The sequence below is a fragment of the Orycteropus afer genome, unplaced genomic scaffold, assembly GCF_000298275.1.
Source record: "Orycteropus afer afer isolate SDZICR_OR568_19922 unplaced genomic scaffold, OryAfe1.0 scaffold00084, whole genome shotgun sequence".
Classification (NCBI taxonomy): domain Eukaryota; kingdom Metazoa; phylum Chordata; class Mammalia; order Tubulidentata; family Orycteropodidae; genus Orycteropus; species Orycteropus afer.
This window is the reverse complement of record NW_006921671.1, coordinates 7,542,580-7,561,986: the sequence shown is the minus strand read 5'-3', so window position 1 is coordinate 7,561,986 and position 19,407 is coordinate 7,542,580. Positions and strand designations below refer to the sequence as shown.

At 39.7% G+C, this 19,407-nt stretch overlaps 1 protein-coding gene across 1 annotated transcript in view; it reads left to right on the top strand.

Moving 5' to 3' along the window:
• Positions 1-19,407, top strand: part of ITGB6 (integrin subunit beta 6) — a 101,730-nt gene that overhangs the window by 61,116 nt on the left and 21,207 nt on the right. Inside the window, exons 9-11 of the mRNA XM_007941832.2 lie at positions 7,625-7,759; positions 7,979-8,396; positions 16,576-16,798. Of these exons, the coding sequence (XP_007940023.1) occupies positions 7,625-7,759; positions 7,979-8,396; positions 16,576-16,798 (776 nt within the window). The remainder of the gene's footprint in view (positions 1-7,624; positions 7,760-7,978; positions 8,397-16,575; positions 16,799-19,407) is intronic.

Genomic DNA, 19,407 nt, shown 5'->3' with positions numbered 1-19,407 from the left:
TTTTTTTTTTTTTTTTAACTAAGTGGCATTTCAGAATTATATGGGAAGCTTTTTTAAAATAGGCATGTCCAGATTCCTCTTGCAGACATTTAAAAAGAACTTTAAGGGAAGGATGAGCTATGTATATTGAAAAAAAGTTCCCCAAAGATCACCTTACCAATTTAGGAAATCACTTTCAGAAGAAAAGGCAAAGAACTTTTCAAACACATGACTTCATCAAAGAATAAAATACGGATGTGTCCGTTAAAATCATAGGAGGATGGAGCTTTTTCACTAATATCCTCAGAAAGTTAACTCACATCAAAAATTAATCACCGCATTACCTCATGCTTGAAATTCTTCCAGATAAGAGAGCTTGTCAACAAAACACTATAAAAACCTTGCTCCCTCTCATGCAGCAGTTAAAGTTTTGATGTGTGGAATCAAATAAAATCATACCACAATCCTTCACTGAATTAGAAAATGCACCATTTCCTTTAACCCAGCACACTCAAAAGTGTAGATTACTAAAATCTTCAAAAGAATTAAGCAAATTAGGAAATAGTGAATTGTTAAAAATATTTCTGGCTGCCTCTGACCAGCCTCGTCCATGCCCCTGCCTGCCTTACCAGGTTAAGTATAGTTTAATGGTCCCATATTAATCATATAACTTAAGAATGGTTGAAATCTAGCCATTAAACATTTTAATTGAATCTCATGCTCCTGTTTTACTGTCTCAATAATACTAAAAACTGTCTGTTACTCCTATACATCTTACAGTAAACAATCCTTAGACCAATCTTGCTCTGGAGTTGTTATTGAAACTTTATGATTCATACGTGAAGCATGCAAAGGATCTTGGCACCAGTTCAAGTGATATTTCTAGTTATTTTTAAATGCTTTGTAAAAAAGTTCTTCCAACATGGAAATCCACAGACTCAGTTTCTTTCCAGTACATAAGAAGAGAAAGAAGGGGCAGAGGGAAGAGGGACAGAGGGAGGGAAGGAGGGAAGGAGATGAGGAAGGAGGGAGGAAGGAAGGAAAGAACATATTGAGATAAAATGTAAAATGTTACTAACTGACTTCCAGTGGGGCAGAAACAGACTATTTGTGTTTGCAGTTAGTAGTTTGGAGCGTCAGCTCAGATTTTCAGTCATATTGCTTTTAAAAACAAAAAGAAAAACAAAAAAACTCGAATACCCGATTTGTAATCATCTGACTGTCAATAACTAATTTCCTACCTTCCTTAATCGTATAATAAAAACCCAAACCAAAACAAATCTACTGCCATTGAGTTGATTCTGACTCACAGAGACCCTTAGGACAAAGCAGAATTGCCCCATAGGGTTTTCAAGACTGAACTCTGGTAGCATAGTGTCTAAGGCACTTGACTGCTAACCAGAAGGCTGGCAGTTCAAACCCACCAGCCACTCCTCGGAAGGAAGAGTGGGCAATCTACTTCCTAAGTGATACTGCCTCGGAAACCCAAGGAGGGGTCATTATGAGTCGGGTCTGACTTGATGGCAAACAACAACAACAACAAATCTTTATGGAAGCAGACTGCCTGATCTTTCTCCCACAGAGTGGCTGGTGGTTTCCAAATGCCAAAGTTTTCATTAGTAGCCGAATGCTTTAACCACTCCATCAGCAGAGCTCCTTCGCATAATAAAAGCTACTGAAATATCAGTGATTTCAAGGGTCAGTTCCTCTACAGTCATTTAAACTCCATGAGGGAAGTGACTTGGTTTGCTTGGTTTTGCCTGGTTTATATAGGAGATACTCAATAAGTGAATAAGTGAAATGATGACCTATATAATTAAACATTTAAGTCCTTTCTTTGGGAAATTTGCATTAAAATATTCTTGGTGAAATCAGCAATATGGTATTTCAACTATTTCACGCTGAGATTTCCATTATTTAGGTCAGACTGTGTTACCCATTAGTCCTCATTATGGCTGTCATTACAGACTTGCATGTCATAATTTCCTTCATTTCTCACTTAACTTCTGACTTACTGTGTCACTGTCTCAAACACTGTTATTGTGTGTCATTGAGCCAATTCCAACTCATACTCCTGCATTAATTCTTGATGTCTTCAGGGTAGGTAGGTAAGTGGATGGATGGATGGATGAATGGATGGATGGATGGAAGGATGGATGGAAGTATGGATGGATGGATGGATGGATGCATGGATGGATGGAAGGAGCATGGATGCATGGATGGATGATTGGATAGATGGATGAATGGATAGATGGATGATCTTTCCTATACCCTACCTAGCCTTTCAATTTCTCGAGCTCTTCCCCTTAATTGATCTTGTCCCCTCCTCACTTCTCATACCCTCATTGTCTTGTAATACCTTAAACCTTGAAATTATCAATACACCCCTATACAATTTCAAGTGCATGCCATCCACTCTGCTCTTCACCTTGAATTTTTCAGCTCACTCCTTCTAGTACCCCTAATATTTCCTCCAATTGACCAGAATCTCCAATTAATTGACCTAACCCACTCCTTATTGTTTCATATTCCCTGATATCCTCTCTTGCGTGGGCTCCCAATTTAAAGCCAATAATCAGTGATTATGAGCTCTGGTAGCATAGTGGCTAAGGCACTTGACTGCTAACCAGAAGGCTGGCGGTTCAAACCCACCAGCCACTCCTCGGAAGGAAGGTTGGGCAATCCTACTTCCATAGTGATACTGCCTCGGAAACCCAAGGAGGGGTCGCTATGAGTCGGGGCTGACTCGACGGCACACAACAACAACAACAACAACATGATCACTCCTTAGACACACACTCAACAACACTGTCCCTTATTGCTCCTTTGAATTTGCTTGGCCAACCACAGTCCTAGTCCATTCACTCTACACAGCTGAATGTAGATGGGTAAAACAACCATGCTGACTGATTTCACTGATTAAATTCATGACCATGGACTTCAAGCAGACTCTTAATGCTGGCCAGGAGCCATCTCTATTTCTCTAGTAGATAGCCAGGTAGAAATGTCTAGGAGTCAAAAGATATATTAGTCAGCAATTCAGGAGAAAGATATGGACTCTCCCCACAATCTTCCACCTATAGTTTTCTCCTTAGATGATGCTAATTTTGTCCTTCTTGTTATTTGAACCAAAAAACTTGGAATGATCCTTGACTCTTCTCTTTCTCTTATACTGTACATTTAGTTCATCAAGAAATCCTGTTGATTCTACCTTCAAAATTATTTAGAATTTGATCCAATCTCACTGCCTCCACTCCCTCTATCCTAGTCAAAGATAACATCTTCTCTCACATGAATTATTTCAAGATCCTTCTAATGGCCCCCGCCCAATTCCATCTTTGGTTTCCTACATTCTATTCTCAACACAGCACCTGGCTGGATTTTTTCTTTCAAAACATTGTTTAAGACCATAGCACACCTCTGGATAAAACTTCCTAATTGTTTTCCCATTTTAGAGTACAAGCTGAATTCCTGATAGTAGCCTACTAGGGCCCTGTCTGATGTGGTCCTCCATTCCCCCATTGCCTCTGTAACTTCACTTTTTACTTTCCTCTAGCTTGCTTTGCTCCAGTACAACCCTGGATTCCTTGCTATTCTATTCCCGGAACATGCCAGACATGATCCCACTTAGGGTGTTTACTTTGGCTCTACCCTCTTCCTAGAACAATCTTCCCATAGACAGCTGGTTAACGTCTTAATTCCTTCAAGACTCTTCAAATGTCACCTTCTCAATGAATCCTACCCTGACCACTTCATTCAAAATTTCAGCCTACCTTCTGCAAATACTTCCTAAAAAAGTTTTATTGTGCTTTGGGTGCAAATTTATGAAGCAAATTTGTTTTACATTCAACAGTTCATGCACATTTGATTTCATGCCTCAGTTAACATCCCCGACCATAACAAACTCTCTCCCCCCCCCCCCCCCCCGTCCCTGTGACTACCCCTCCCTGTGCCCGTCTTAACTATCCGTTCCTGTCTGTCCAACTTTCCCTCTGTGTGAATGCTGCCCCTCTGGTGTCTCCTGGCTGATGGTTCTAAGGGGTGCATTTTCCTAGAGTAGGTGAGTGCATTGCCCTGGGGTAGGAGTCCTGCATGTGGGTCTTTCTACTGTTGGGCTAAGAGACAATCCAGGAGAGTGAGTCCATTTCTAGGCCCTGAGGGTAAGCTGGGGCCATTGTCTCAGGAGTTCCACCAGATGCACATACTTTCTTAATTTCAAGTACACTGCCCTAAATTTTTTCTATAGGCTCTATCACCTTGTATTATTCTACAAAATTTTCTTATTTATTATGTTGTTTATTTTCTATCACCCCATACTGGAATACAAACTACAAGTGGTCAGGTGTTTTTGTCTTTGCCATTTCCTATGTCCTTAGAACAGTACCTGGTACATATTGGACACTTAAATATTTTCTGAATGAATTAATAAATATGATTTAACTAGTTTAAATTAAACAGGATTAAAGAATAATTTTAATGCTAAGTTGGCAGAATTTGAAATCATAAAGCCAGATGGGAATGATCTTTAGGACTGAGAAATGACCTTTCAATCTCTGATGAAGAACATATTCTGAAAAACCAGCCTGAGTCTGCTGGCTGAGCAAGCACTACATGAGGAAAACTAAAACAGTCAAGAGGAGCAACTTAGAATTTACAGTCAAGAAGTTAGACTTTAGAGGAAAGCAGGATCGTCTTCCTCCGCAGTTGGTAAAATTATACTTAGGGAAATTTGAAGACATGATGGCAGTGGGTTTAATTTTTATTTTTGAGCATGCTTTTAAAGAACCAAGGTATATGGACTCAAATACTTTTCGGTCAATTGAAGTATAATTTCCAAGCCAAGCTCACTGCCATCAAGTCGATTCTGACTTATAGTGACACCTATTGGGTTTCTAAGGCTGTAAATGTTTACAGAAGCAGACTGCCCCATCTTTCTTCTTCAGAGAAGCTGGTGGGTTCAAACCACCAACTGTTTGGTTAGCAGCTAAATGCCTTAACCACTGTACCACCAGAGCTTTTTGAAGTATAACTTAATTCATATTTAAAACTTTGTTTTTATTTCATTCGTTTTTTAATTCTGAATGCTACTAATTTGGTTTTGTCCCTTAAATACAGGAATAGAGAGAATATGAGTAACACTATTATTTTCCTCAAAACAAACAGCTCTCCCTGTCTCCTTCCTTAACATTCTTCCTCCTAGAAAACCTTGACTTTATCTTCCACAATGCCTTCTCCCCTGTGCTCATATCTAGTCATCACATAATGATTCCATTCCGTGACTATCCCCAGATCCTATCCTCAGGCTTCAGTGTGGGATGACTGCAGCACCTCTCAGCATTCTTCACTAATGTATTCCTATTGCATCCACAAGTCTGTCCTGCACAGCTTCCAGAAAGTTTTCCTTCAGCTGTATTTTCAATAGATTGGACCCCTGCCTAAAAATTCCAGGATCTGTTTCCCATAGCAGGTCTTAATTCATCTCTCCAAACCTCAGAGCTCTTGTCTGGTGTCACCCAGGACAGTAGAAGTGCAGCCTTAGTCTGAGTGCCACTTGTCTCCTTATTGGACCAGTACCACATGCCCATTCCTGGCACTGGGCTTTCTCTCCTCTCGTTCCCCTTGTCTTCAATACCACTGTCATCCCCTCCACACATCTAAATCCAATTTAGCCTTTAAGGGCCAGTCTTTTCTTACAACTTCAGCATCTACTGCCTTCTCTAAACTGTTCCAAAATGCTCATCTGTAATGTATATATTTTTAATTTAATGGTTCACCTGGTTCCATTTACTTTTCTTTCTTTCTTTTTTTTTTTTTTTTCTTCCCTTTTTCCAATTAGATAGTAAGCTTCTTGAGGACAGATATCAGACACTACACTCTTATGTTCCCCACAGACTGGACTCTATGCTAAAAGTATGTTGTTAGTTGCCATTGAGCTGATTCTGACTCTTGGTGACCTCATGTGTATACAGTGGAACTGCTCTACAGGATTTTCAGAAGATTTCCAGGCCTCTCTTCTGAGTCACCTCTGGATGACTCAAACTACCAATCTTTCAGCAAGTAGTGGAGCACTCAACCATTTGCATTACCCAGGGACTCCTAAATGTATGCTCTCAAACCAAGACCAAACTCAGTGCCATTGAGTCGACTCTGACTCATAGTGACCCCCATTGGGTTTCCAAGGCTGTAAATTTTCATGGAAGTAGATTGTCCCATCTTTCTTTTGCAAAGCATCTGGTGGGTTTGAACCACTGATCTTCTGGTTAGCGGCCAAATGCCTTATCCACTACGCCACCAAAAAAACAAAACAAACTCACTGCCGTAGACTCGATCTGACTCAAAGCAACCCCTCCGTGGGTTTCTGAGGCGGTAACACTATGGAAGTAGATTGCCCAACCTTCCTTCTGAGGAGTGGTTGGTGGCTTTGAAACGCCAGCTTCTGGTTAGCAGTCAAATGCCTTAGGCACTACACCACCAGAGCTCCCACTATGCCACCAGAGTTCCCACTATGCCACCAGAGCTCCTTAAATGTATTATAGGAACTCAGTAAATTCCATATTGATTTTAAGGCATAGTTCCCCCCACCACACACACATTTTAACGTCTCTAAAATCAAGATGCATCTCATAATCAGCAGTGTCATACAATCACTGTCAGCAGGCTACAGTCTTGATGTAGTTTTCATTGCCTCAGATGTATAAACTTGTCCATAACTGCATATTGTGGTCACTTCAGTCTGTTAAGTGCATTGGTGGTGCTGTAAATGTTGAGCTTACTTGCCATTTTAAGATACCTTGGAAAAGTTTGCACTATGATTTGATATTGAAATGAAAAGTTATTGCATATACAGAAATGTACCAAAACAGAGCAAACCAAACCAAATTTATTGCCATTGAGTGATTCTGACTCATAGCAACCCCTTTTGGGTTTCTGAGGTGGTAAATCTTTACAGAAGTAGATTTCCCAGTCTTCCTTCCGTGGAGTGGCTGGTGGGTTTGAATCATCAACCTTTTGGTTCACAGTCAAATGCCTTAGGCACTATGCCACCAGAGCTCCTTAAAAAAAGAAAAAAGAAAAAAGATCAGCAAGGTGTAAATTTGATTTTAGCAAAGCGAATATTCATTGCCGGAGGTAAGTCTGCAATTTTGTATTTGTTGGCAAAGCAACAACCAGCTGGTTTATGGGACCTAAGAAATGATGACACCCACAAGTAGAGGAAGTTGTGTTATATTTTGTAAGAAACAAGCAAAAGAATTGCCTTTTATATGCCAACCAATGCAATTGAGGACAGGTGAATTTGCCAAATCTGTCAGAATTGATTAAATAATTTTCAGAGCAATAACAGCCTGTTGTGGCTAACTGATTTATATGTTGTGTAGCATGATCTTAAAGTATTTTGTCACAGTTTAATTGTAATTAAAATAATGGTGTATCTTACAATCAATAGAGTCTCAGATTCAACACAATGGAGTATATAATACTGTACTGTGTTGTTTGCTTGCTCACTTACTTGATGATATGGTGAATTTCTTTTAGACCCAATCTCATTGTGTTCATTTATACTTCAATGAACATGAGTCAAAGATTTTTCCTCTGGTTGTTATTTTTAGTTGTGATTTTGTTTAACTCTTTATGTCTTGGACTAAAGGAACTGCGGTCTGAGGTAGAACTGGAAGTATTGGGAGATACAGAAGGACTCAACCTGTCATTCACAGCTATCTGCAACAATAGTACCCTCTTCCCACACCAAAAGAAATGCTCTCACATGAAGGTGGGAGACACAGTAAGTAGATGGCCAATATATTGTCTGGGAAAAAAAAATTCAAATGGGTCAGAAATTAGTTTAGCATGCCAAAGCTGGACTCTTTTCAAAAATTTCAATAGTGATTTTCAAAGATTTCCTAATAAATGGTTTTGGTAAACCTGATCTCCACCCAGCTTTGTTTCACACCATGCATTGTGGTGGCTTGAATAAGCAAATAATTAGTATTTTCTTTTCCAGGCTTCATTCAATGTGACTGTGAGTATACCAAACTGCGAGAGGAGAAGCAGGCACATAATCATAAAGCCTGTGGGGCTGGGGGACACATTGGAAATCCTGGTGAGTCCAGAATGCAGCTGTGACTGTCAGAGAGAAGTGGAAGTGAACAGCTCGAAATGCCACCACGGGAACGGCTCCTTCCAGTGTGGAGTGTGTGCCTGCAACCCGGGCCACATGGGTCCTCGTTGTGAATGTGGGGAGGACACCCTGAGCACAGATTCCTGCAAGGATGCCCCAGATCACCCCTCATGCAGTGGAAGGGGTGACTGCTACTGCGGGCAATGTATCTGCCACTTGTCTCCCTACGGAAACATCTATGGGCCTTACTGCCAGTGTGACAACTTCTCCTGTGTGAGGCACAAAGGCCTGCTCTGTGGAGGTAGGGTTCCTCTAAAACCACCTTACCCTACTATGTGCAAGTATCAGCAAAGCCCTTTGCATGCTTTCTCCCTTCCGCAGTTTCCTGTGCACAGTAGGTGCCTAATAAATATTTGCTGACGGACTGAGTGGGACTAGAGCAGAGAGCTGGACCTTCTCTTGTATGTTTTCTGACTTGGAGTGAAAGCTCTGTCAATTGAACTTATATCTCTATTATTGTTTCCCTAAGAATAAATACCACTTGCTGGAGAGTCAAGTCTGACATTCATGGGCCCCCATATGTGTCAGAGGAGAACTGAATGCCATAGAGTTTTCAATGGCTGATTTTTCAGAAGTAGATTATTAGGCCTTTCTTCCAAGATGTCTCTTGGTGGACTCAAACTGCCAGGCTTTTGGTTCACTCGGTGGCAATTAGTTTCTTTTTATTCTAAGAATAAATAGAGAAAAGACACAGATGCTTTCTCTCCGCTTATCACTGAAGCTGTACAAAACTGCATGTAATCTCACCTCCATTAGTTTCCAGGCTTTTCTGGATCAGGCTGTTGGCTATCTGACCCAATTCTTAATGCCTTTTACTTTGGAAAAATAAAAAGTTAGGGCATTAAAGGAGCATGCTGTCAAGGACAAGGACCACAAAAATGCTAAATGGACTTTGAGGACCTTCATTCATCTTACAACTGTTTATTGAATGACTATTATGTGCCAGATACTAGACTAGAGACATGTGAAGATGGCAATGGAAGGGCTGTTTGGATTTTTTCTTTTTAGAAAAATTTTATGAATAGAAATATATTTTAATGTTCTTTGTTGATATAAAATCACTGTAGTTTAAGAATATATTGTATCTAGCATGACTGTTACAAAAATATCCTGATATATATATATGTATTTAAGTATAAACTATTCAGACAAAAAATATATGAATACACTTAAAATGATATGTGTGTGTTATAATTGAAATATTAATGTCTGAATTTAAGTGCTAGTGCCTCAGTTATTCACAGTATGTGAGTAGGCAGATTTTATAAGCAGAAAGCCATTACCTTCATAGAAAACTAAACAAATTATGCTTTTGACCCACAGTGTCAAGAACATATTAAATAAGCTAATTGTTAGAAATAGATTGGAGAAAAAGAAGGCTCAAAGAATTCCTAGCTTTTTGAAAACCACATTGTTTTCCATGCACTTTCCTTTATCAGTCTGTAGGAACTCTGGTGGCGTAGTGCCTAAGGCATTTATTTGACTGCTAACCAGATGGCTAGCTGTTCAAACCCACCAGCCACTCCTCAGAAAGAAGATTGGGCAATCTACTTCCGTAGTGATACCGCCTTGGAAACCCAAGGAGGAGTTGCTATGAGTCAGATCCGACTTGACAGCAGTGACTTTGGTTTGGTTTTGGAAGCACTCAAAGATATAGAGCTCAAGTGAATTCCATTAGTATTTTATATTTTGATTCTGAGAGACTGGAAACAGATAAGTGGAATTATGGAAAATATCCTACCATTATGTATTTACAGTTATTATTCATGGTATTTTGGAAAGATCTATCCATTGTAGAAGAACCTGGTAATTTTTTTCTTGACCTTTGGTTATCATCTTGCCTCTGCATGAAGCCAATATGAAGATTTTGTTGTTGCATGAACAGGTACTTTAGATAGTTGGTTGCTTGAGAATTTTAATTAGCATCTTTTGTGACCAGGATGATACTTCTAGAAGGCTAGTGGAATGAAGGAAGGTTTCTGAATTCTGAAAGAAGCCTGTGGTGCTTTTGCTGTGTTGGTCCTTTTCTATTGCTCTAGGAAGGGTTTTTTTTTTTTTTAAAGTTTCTACCAAGTAACTCTTATATACAGTGACACACTTAGACATTCTCAAAGCATTTAGAAATGTTATATTTCATTTGACAGTATTTATAAATCATATTAATTTTTCAGAATAAACTAATATAGAAATTTCTACCTATCATGAAAGTAAGTTTCCCCTTCTACTAAAGATGAAACAAAAAGAAATTGTAGTTTATAAGATCACTTACTTATAAATACTAAATTAATGGTTTTGGCCCAAATCACCCAATTATTCTTAGCTTTGAATTAATTAGTTGAATTATGAATTACATAGGTTATGAAATGCAATTTAAATATGTTTTAATGTCAAAGATTCAGATAAATTTCAATTCTTATCGTTTGTTAGATAATTATATATCTTTTTAGGATACACACTCCATCCTCATTGTGCACAGATTTGGTATTTACAAATTTATCTATTCACTAAAATTTATGTATAACCCCAAAATAAAAATTCACAGTGCTTTATGGCCATTTGCAGATAAACACAGAAATGAAACCAAGCCAAACCCACTGCCATTGAGTCGATTCTGACTCATGGTGACCCCCATACTTCTGTAAAGATTTCCAAGTCTGTAAATCTTTACAGAAGTAGATTGCCTCATCTTCCTCCTGCAGGGCAGCTGGTGGGTTTAAACTACCAACCTTCTGGTAAGCTGTGATATGCCTTACCCACTACACCACCAGAGCTCCTGGGACAAACACAGAGCAGTAGAAAAGTTGAGTTACCCAATGCACACATTCCCAGCTAAGGTCAAACTACATGGCACTGTGCCTTCTTATTTCAGCTCTCATACTATTAAACAGGTATCCTTTTTGTGACCTATTTAGTGCCATGTTTTCACATTTTTGTGCTTGTTATTGGTAATCTTGCTGCTTAAAGTGAAACCTAAGTGTAGCGAAGTGCTGTCTAGTGTTCTTAAGCACAAGAAGGCTGTGATGCACCTTATGGAGAAAATACATGTATTAGAATAAGCTTTGTTCAGGCATGAGCTACAGTATTTTGGCCATAAACTCAATGTCAATGAATCAACAATATAAATTAAATAATTGTCTTTTAAACAGAAGCACATATAAAACAAGGTTTACATTATTCAGTCAGCAAAAATGTTGTGACCAGATGCTTACCTGACCCTGTATTATCCCTAGAAGCAATGGCTCAGTATTTGCTATATTCACTAATTCAGTATTTACAGCAACTTTAAAGAATATATTGTTGTTGTAGCTGTTATGTGCCATTGAATCGGTTCCAACCCATAGTGACTTCATGCACAACCGACTGAAACACTGTCTGATTCAGTGCCATCCTGACAATCATTGCTATAGTTCAGTCCACTGTTGTAGCCACTATATCAACTCATTTTGTTGAGAGTCTTCCTCTTTTTCATTGACCTCTACTTTACCAAGCATGATATCCTTCTCCATGGTCTAGACCTTCCCGATAACATGACCAAAGTAAGAGAGACAAAGTCTCATCATTCTTGCTTCTAAGGAGCATTCTGGCTGTACTTCATCCAAGATATATTTGGTCATTCTTCTGGCAGTCCATAGTACATTCAATATCTTCAACACCATAATCCAAAGGCATCAATTCTTCTTCCATTTTCCTCATTCATTGTCCAGTTTTCATAAGTATATGAAGTGATTGAAAATATCATAGCTAGGGTCTGGTGCACCTTAGACCTCAAAGTGACTTCTTTGCTCTCTAACACTTTAGAGAGGTCTTTTGCAGCATATTTGCCCAATGCAATATGTCATTTGATTTCTTGACTGTTGCTTCCATGGGCATTGATTGTGGATCCAAGTAAAATTAAATCATTGACAACTTCAGTGTTTTCTCTATTTATCATGATATTGCTTATTGGTCTAGTTATGAGGACTTTCATTTTCTTTATGTTGGTTTGTAATTCATACTGAAGGCTAGTCTTTGATCTTCATCAGTAAGTAGTTCAAGTCCTCTTTATTTTGGGCAAGCAAGTTTGTGTCATCTGCATATCACAAGTTGTTAATGAGTCTTCCCCCAATTGTGGTGCTGAGTTCTTCTTCATAAACTCCAGCTTCTTGGATTATTTGCTCAGCACACAGATCGAATACATATAGTGAGTGGATATGATCACTGCAAACAATGACATCATACATAAACACACATCCTGTTGTTCTTATGTGCCATTGAGTCAGACCCAACTCATAGCGACCCCTCCTTGGGTTTCCGAGGCAGTATCACTACAGAAGTAGATTGCCCAACCTTCCTTCCCAGGAGTGGCTGGTGGGTTTGAACTGCCAGCCTTCTGGTTAGCAGTCAAGTGCCTTAGGCACTATGCTACCAGAGCTCCTAACACAAACATCCTTGTTGTTGTTGTTGTTATGTGCCGTCGAGTCGGCCCCGACTCATAGCGACCCCTCCTTGGGTTTCCGAGGCAGTATCACTACGGAAGTAGGATTGCCCAACCTTCCTTCCGAACACAAACATCCTAGGATGGTGTAAATGATTAAATGTTTGACTGCTAACTGAAAGGTTTGTGGTTTGAGTCCATCCAGAGGTGTCTTGGGAAGAAAAGCCTGATGATCTATTTCTGAAACTCAGTTATTAAAAATCTTGTGGAGCACAGTTCTACTTTGACACACATGTGGTTGTTATGGGTCTGAATTGACTTGATAGCAATTGATTGTCATATTGATGCAGTTGAGTTGTGGTGTTGGAGAAAAATATTGAACATACTATGCTACATTCAAGGAGTTCTGGTAACATAGTGCCTAAGGCACTTGACTGCTAACCAGAAGGCTGGAGGTTCAAACCCACCAGACACTCCTCAGAAGGAGGGTTGGACAATCTACTTCCATAGTGATACTGCCTCAGAAACCCAAGGAGAGGTCACTATGAGTCGGGGTTGACTCGATGGCACATAATAACAACAACATGCTACATTCAATAGAAGAACAAACAAATCTGTCTTGGAGGAATGGAATGCTCTTAGAAGTGAGAATGGCTAGACTTCATTTCTCATACTTTGGTCATATTGTAAGAAGGACTAATCCCTGAAGAAGGATATCATGTGTGGTAAAGTAGAGGGTCAACGAAAAAGTTGAAGACTTTCAACCAGATGGATTGACACAGGGGCTGTGATGATGCACTCAAACATATCAACAATTGTGAGGATGACACAGGACCAGACATTGCTTTGTTCTGTTGCAAACAGGCTGAGTTGAAACTGATTGGATAGCCCCTAACAACAGCAGTCTAATCCACATCCCTTAACACCCCACAGGGAGCTCTGGTGGCATAGTGCCTAAGATGTTTAAGTGCTAACCAGAAGGCTGGCAGTTCAAACCCACCAGCCACTCCTTGGAAGGAAGACTGACCAATCTACTTCTATAGAGATACCACCCCGGAAACCCCAGGAGGGGTCACTATGAGTTGAAACCGACTTGACGAGAGTGAGGTTTTTTTTTAACCCGCCCCCCCCAGGAAGACACAAAAATAACCACCTATACTAGATCATAAGTTTACAAGGGGAAACCTAGAATTCCTCCTTCTACAGCAAACATGAAAGTGTGTTGTATAAGAGGAAACCTGCCTCACTTTTGATTTCTTTCATGTTTATTATTTGATTTTAGTATCGTTATAGGACTTTTAATACTTGATAGATAATTTTGCTTGCAAATTTTCCTATTGGACATGATCATAACTAACACTTATAGGGCTATTTTTAGGCTAAGAAGTGTTCTAAACACTGTTATATATTAACTTAGGTAATCTTCATAACCATTCTATGAAGTAGCTGGTGCTTCATCTTTATACATGAGGAAGCAGAGGCACAGAGAGGTTAAGTAATTTCCCCAACTTCACCCAGCCAAAATTCAAACCCAGGCCGTGTGGCTCTGAGATTTATGCACTCATCCACCACTCGACTCACCCACTTCTATTATTTCTATAAACTTTAGAAATATTGCTAGAAGAGCAGAATTTGTGAAGAATATCTAGTGCACATTTCTTCTTCTGAGAAGAAGTGTCAGTTATGAGAGTTTATAAATAAATGTTATTTGTTTGGAACATCAAATGACTATTTTAGTGTCTTGCTCATGGTAGGCACACAAAGAGCTATTGTGGAAAGAACCAAACCCGCTGCCAACAAGTTGATTCTGACTCATAGCAGCCCCCATTGAGTTTTCAAGGCAGTACATCTTTATGGAAGTGGATTGCCTCATCTTCCTTCCACAGAGCTACTGGTGGGTTTGAACCACTAACCTTCTGGTTAGCAGTCAAATGCCTTAGGCACTGTGCCACTAGAGTTCTCTATGGAAAGAACACATGAGCTCATTATCTTAAACATATTTTTCTCATTGTAAAGTATTTCATACACCAACTTTATGTGGCCAGATCCAAAATGGTGTGTCTTAGCTATTTAGTTCTGCTATAACAGAAATACCACAAATGGATGGTTTTAACAAACAGAAATCTATTCTCACACAGTTTTGGAGGCTAGAAATCCAAATTCAGGGTGCCAACTCTAGGGTAATTCTCTTTATTGGCTCTGAGGAAGGTCTTTGTCTCCTTTCAATATCTGTGGACCTGGTGTTCCTTGGAGATCTCCATGTGTCTTGCCATCAGTCTTCATCTGGATCTTGGAGAGTCTTGTGCAGGGACCCTGGGTGCAAAGGACACACTACACTCCCAGCTCTTTCCTGGTGGTAGTCAGGTCCTTATTTCTCTACTCACTTGTTTAATCTCTTTATTCATTCAACAAATATGCATCAAGCATTACCCTGTGCCAGGCACTGGAGTGATCATGAACTAGCTTTCATTCCAGGTCAGTGAACAGTGACACCATCCACCTAGCTGTCCGGGCTGGTCACCTGGGAGAATTTTCTCTCTCTCTCTCTCTTCCCTTCACCCACCATCTGGTACTAGTTATATGTACACCCTGAGCATCCCATCTCTGAATTATATACTCTTTTCTCTCCATTTCCACTGCCCCTGCTATATCATGTCATTGCTCAGGATCTCACAGCTTCTTTACTACTGCAGAAACCTCTCCACTGGTTTCCTGTCTCCATTTGGCCTTCCTCTATTTACCCTCTCTTGTGATGGCAGGATTTTTCTAGACATATATCGATCTGATTTTGTCTCTCCTCTACTTAAAATCCCATGGTTTATAGGATAAACGTTTTTACTTTAGCCCATAAGCTTTGTATAATCTGATTTCTGACTTTTTGCTGACCTTTCACCCTTCTTCCCTGTTACATCCAATATGCACCTTTGGGTCTATCCATATGAATGTACTATGGTTATTGAAGCAGGTTACATGATTATGCACTTCCATGCTTAACCTCTTCTGTTTTTTCCTGTCCTTGAAATACACATAAGCCTCTGCTTCTAACTATCTCTTATCTTCCAAATTCAGTTCAAGCATCACTTCCTCTGGGTGGGAACTTACCCAAATCTCCAGTCTAATTTGGAAATTCTTCCAAATGTACAGTATCTGTCACATTATATCATGATTTTAAAATTATTATTTATTTGCTGGTCTTTTACACTAGATTATAAACTCAGCAACCTGGTCATATTTAATTTTATATCCCTGTGCTCAATACATCTTTGTACATGGTTCAATTAAAGTTTGTGAAATAAATGAGATCTCTATGTGACATTTAACAGGTAAATGCAAAGCTAGGACTTTTAGACATTATCTAATCCTGATCACAGCTGTTGGAAATAGATTTCATCCCCATTATTTTATAGTTGAGGCTTTCAAAATCATTTGAGTAATATACAGGTAGGATATTCTATGGCACCGTAGTTCATTAAAACAGATATACATATATGTATACACACACACACATATATTTTATTTCATTTGGCTGTAAATTTTATTTGCTGTAACCTCAGATAAGGAGCTCTGTTGAGACAGTGGTTAAAGCACTAGGCTGCTAACCAAAAGGTCAGTGGTTTGAACCCACCAGCCACTTCATGGGAGAAAGAGGAGGCAGCCTGTTTCCATAAAGATTTACAGCCTTGGAAACCTTGTGGGGCAGTTCTGTTCTGTCCTAAAGGGTCACTATAAGTCAGAATTGACTTAATGGCAGTGGGTTTGGGTTTGGGGTATAACCTCAGGTAATCAAGTTAATCTCCAATTAAGTGACAAGCCTGGTAAATATTCATAGCTAGCAAAACACATTTCAGAAAGCTTATTTACACTCACCCCCTGACACATACTCACACACACACACACATTTTTTTCTCTTCAGTTTTTTCTGGTATTTAAAATTGAAGAAAAAAAGACGGCCCCAAAATGCACCAGTGGTTTCTGCTATAAGAAGCAAGAGTGTTTTGTTTTGCAGATAACGGTGACTGTGACTGTGGCGAATGCATGTGCAGGAATGGCTGGACAGGAGAGTACTGTAACTGCACGACCAGCATAGACTCATGTGTCTCTGAAGACGGGGTGCTCTGCAGTGGGCGAGGGGACTGCGTCTGCGGCAAGTGTGTGTGCACAAACCCTGGAGCCTCAGGGCCAACCTGTGAAAGATGTCCTACCTGTGGAGACCCTTGTAACTCTAAACGGTAATGTCTCTACTTTCTTCAGGCCCTTTTGTGATTAGTTTTCACTTCAAAGCTATAAAGGCATTTTATAAACTCAGACTTCAGATTGTTTTTGCTGAGGCTGGCTCTCCGAGCATCCATTACAACACTCAAACCTGCAGGGCCCTTGTGATCCTCAGCCTGGAAGTCAGCCTCTCACTTGCCTCTTCTCTGTCCTGATTCTCTAGGCCCACAATGTCACATTTCTGCTAGAGTCCAACATGGGGAAGTTGAGCTGATGTCCCACACTGATAACATCAGATTGCCTCTGGGTTACAATAGCAGCCACACATAAGGAATGCCCTAGAAGTAGACTGACAACACGCACATGCAGTCAGAATTTTCAGGAGAAACAGACAAGCTTCTTTCTTATCTAGAAGTTTTTAGTCTGACCTTACTGATTCTTTCCTATCTATAGACTGATAGAGGCAAAGAGACAGAAAGATGATCTTGGCTTTCAATTCCCTCTTTTTTTTTTTTTTAACCACCTATGCTCTTTGGCGCTTTTCTTTGGCTGTCATTAAACATAACAATTGTGTATTGTATTTTCTTTTATATCATATGAACAACAACAACAGGAAAAAAACCCCACCGTTTCCTATTTTCTAATAAGAAAACTATGTCTCTGGTTGGCAGCTAGCTTCTTAATGGAATTGAGGCAAAATTTGTAGGTCAAGTCAAGCAACTTTCCAAATTGGCTATGCTATGATATTACATTGTATAATATGTTATATAGCAATTATGCTTAAGCAGTTTATATTTTCATTAATTCTGAAACCCAAAATGATGACATTTGCATTTCTGATATAAACAGAATGAGAAAATCAATATTGATGCAATAGTTACCTAACATTCAGGTGTTAAAATTTTTCTGTCACTGTAACCTAGCAAATTAAGACATACACCAAGAGAAGTGTGGAAACATGGTTAGAATTATTTGAACAGAATTTAATATAAAATATCCTTTCAAGATTTGTTTCTCTGTTATTTTCTAAAATTTTATCTTCCATGTAAACTTAATTCAATCTTAAATCTGATTACAAAATTTGGGGAATTCAGTGGAATGATCTTCTCGGTGTTTAAGTTAGTTTTGAGATAAGCCCATTGATACATGTATTCACTCATACATTCATTTATCCAGTGGGTACTCATTATCTACTATATGCTAGGAACTCTGTGTTAGGCCACTGGCTTGCAGTAATGACTGAAACAGTGATGACTGTACAGTTCCTGACTTTACAGGAGCTGAGTCTATTATGAAAGATATTTAACAAAGTAATTACAATGATATCTGGGCTAACAGTCCCAATAAGGGATATAGAGGGTGCTATAAGGAGCTCTCGTGGTGTAATGCCTAAGGCATTTGACTGCTAACCAGAAGGTTGGTGGTTCAAACCCACCAGCCACTCCTCAGAAGAAAGATTGGGCAATCTACTTCTATAGCAATATCACCTCGGAAACCCAAGGAGGGGTTGCTATATGAGTCGGGTCCGACTCAAGGGCAATGAGTTTGTTTTTTTTTTGGGTTTTTTTTGGTATAGGGCCCTAAGAGCCATGGTAGTGCATTGGATAAGTGCTCAGCTGCTTACCAAAAGATCTGTGGTTCAAACCTACCAGCTGCTCTGTGGGAGAAAGATGTGGCAGTCTGCTTCCGTAAAGATTACAATCATAGATTGTATGGGGCAGTTCTGCTCTGTCGTATAGGGTCACAGTGAATCAGAATCAACATGATGGCAATGGGTAGAAGGAGTCCCTGGATGAGACCAACGGTTAAGCACTTGACTACTAGCCAAAAGGCTAGAGTTTAGAGCCATCCAGGGGAGCCTCTGATGACAGGCCTGGTGATTTGTTTCCAAAAGGTTACAGCCTTGAAAATTTTATAGGCAGTTCTACTCTACACATGTGGGGTCACCATGAGTTGGAATCAACTTGATGGCAACTAATAACAGCATAGGGCCCTGGGTGGTACAAGCAGTTAGCAATTGGCCACTAATCAAAAAGTTGGCCTTTTGAACCCATCTGGTGGCTTAGTGCCTAAGGCTTTTGACTACTAACTAGAAGGTTGGAGGTTCAAATCCACCAACCACTCCTCAGAAGGAAGGTTGGGCAATCTGCTTCCATAGTGATACGGAAGGAAGACCTGGTGATCAGCTTCCACAAAGTTTACAGCAAAGAAAGCCCTATAAAGTACAGTTCTACTCTGTAACACACAGCATCATCGTAGGTTGAAAATGACTCAATGGCGATGAATGTGTTTTTTTGTTTTGTTTTGTTTTGTTTTGGGGAATATTGCAGAGGATAGAACAACCAAAGTAGCAGGTATAGCCATCAGTGATCATACACAAAAGGGTAAAGAGTTTTGAGGCTTCTAGCATCTTTACCACTCTCCAGCAAAGGCACTCCAAATAAATGTATAATCTAGATATATGTATATGCTTGTCCTCTGTTCCCATCCCCAAATAGATTACTGCTCCTAAGCCTTTCCTGTGGGAGCTCTGGTAGTGTAGTGCCTAAGGTGCTTGACTGCTAACCAGAAGGCTGACGGTTCAAACCCACCAACCACTCCTCAGAAGGAAGGTTGGGTGATCTAC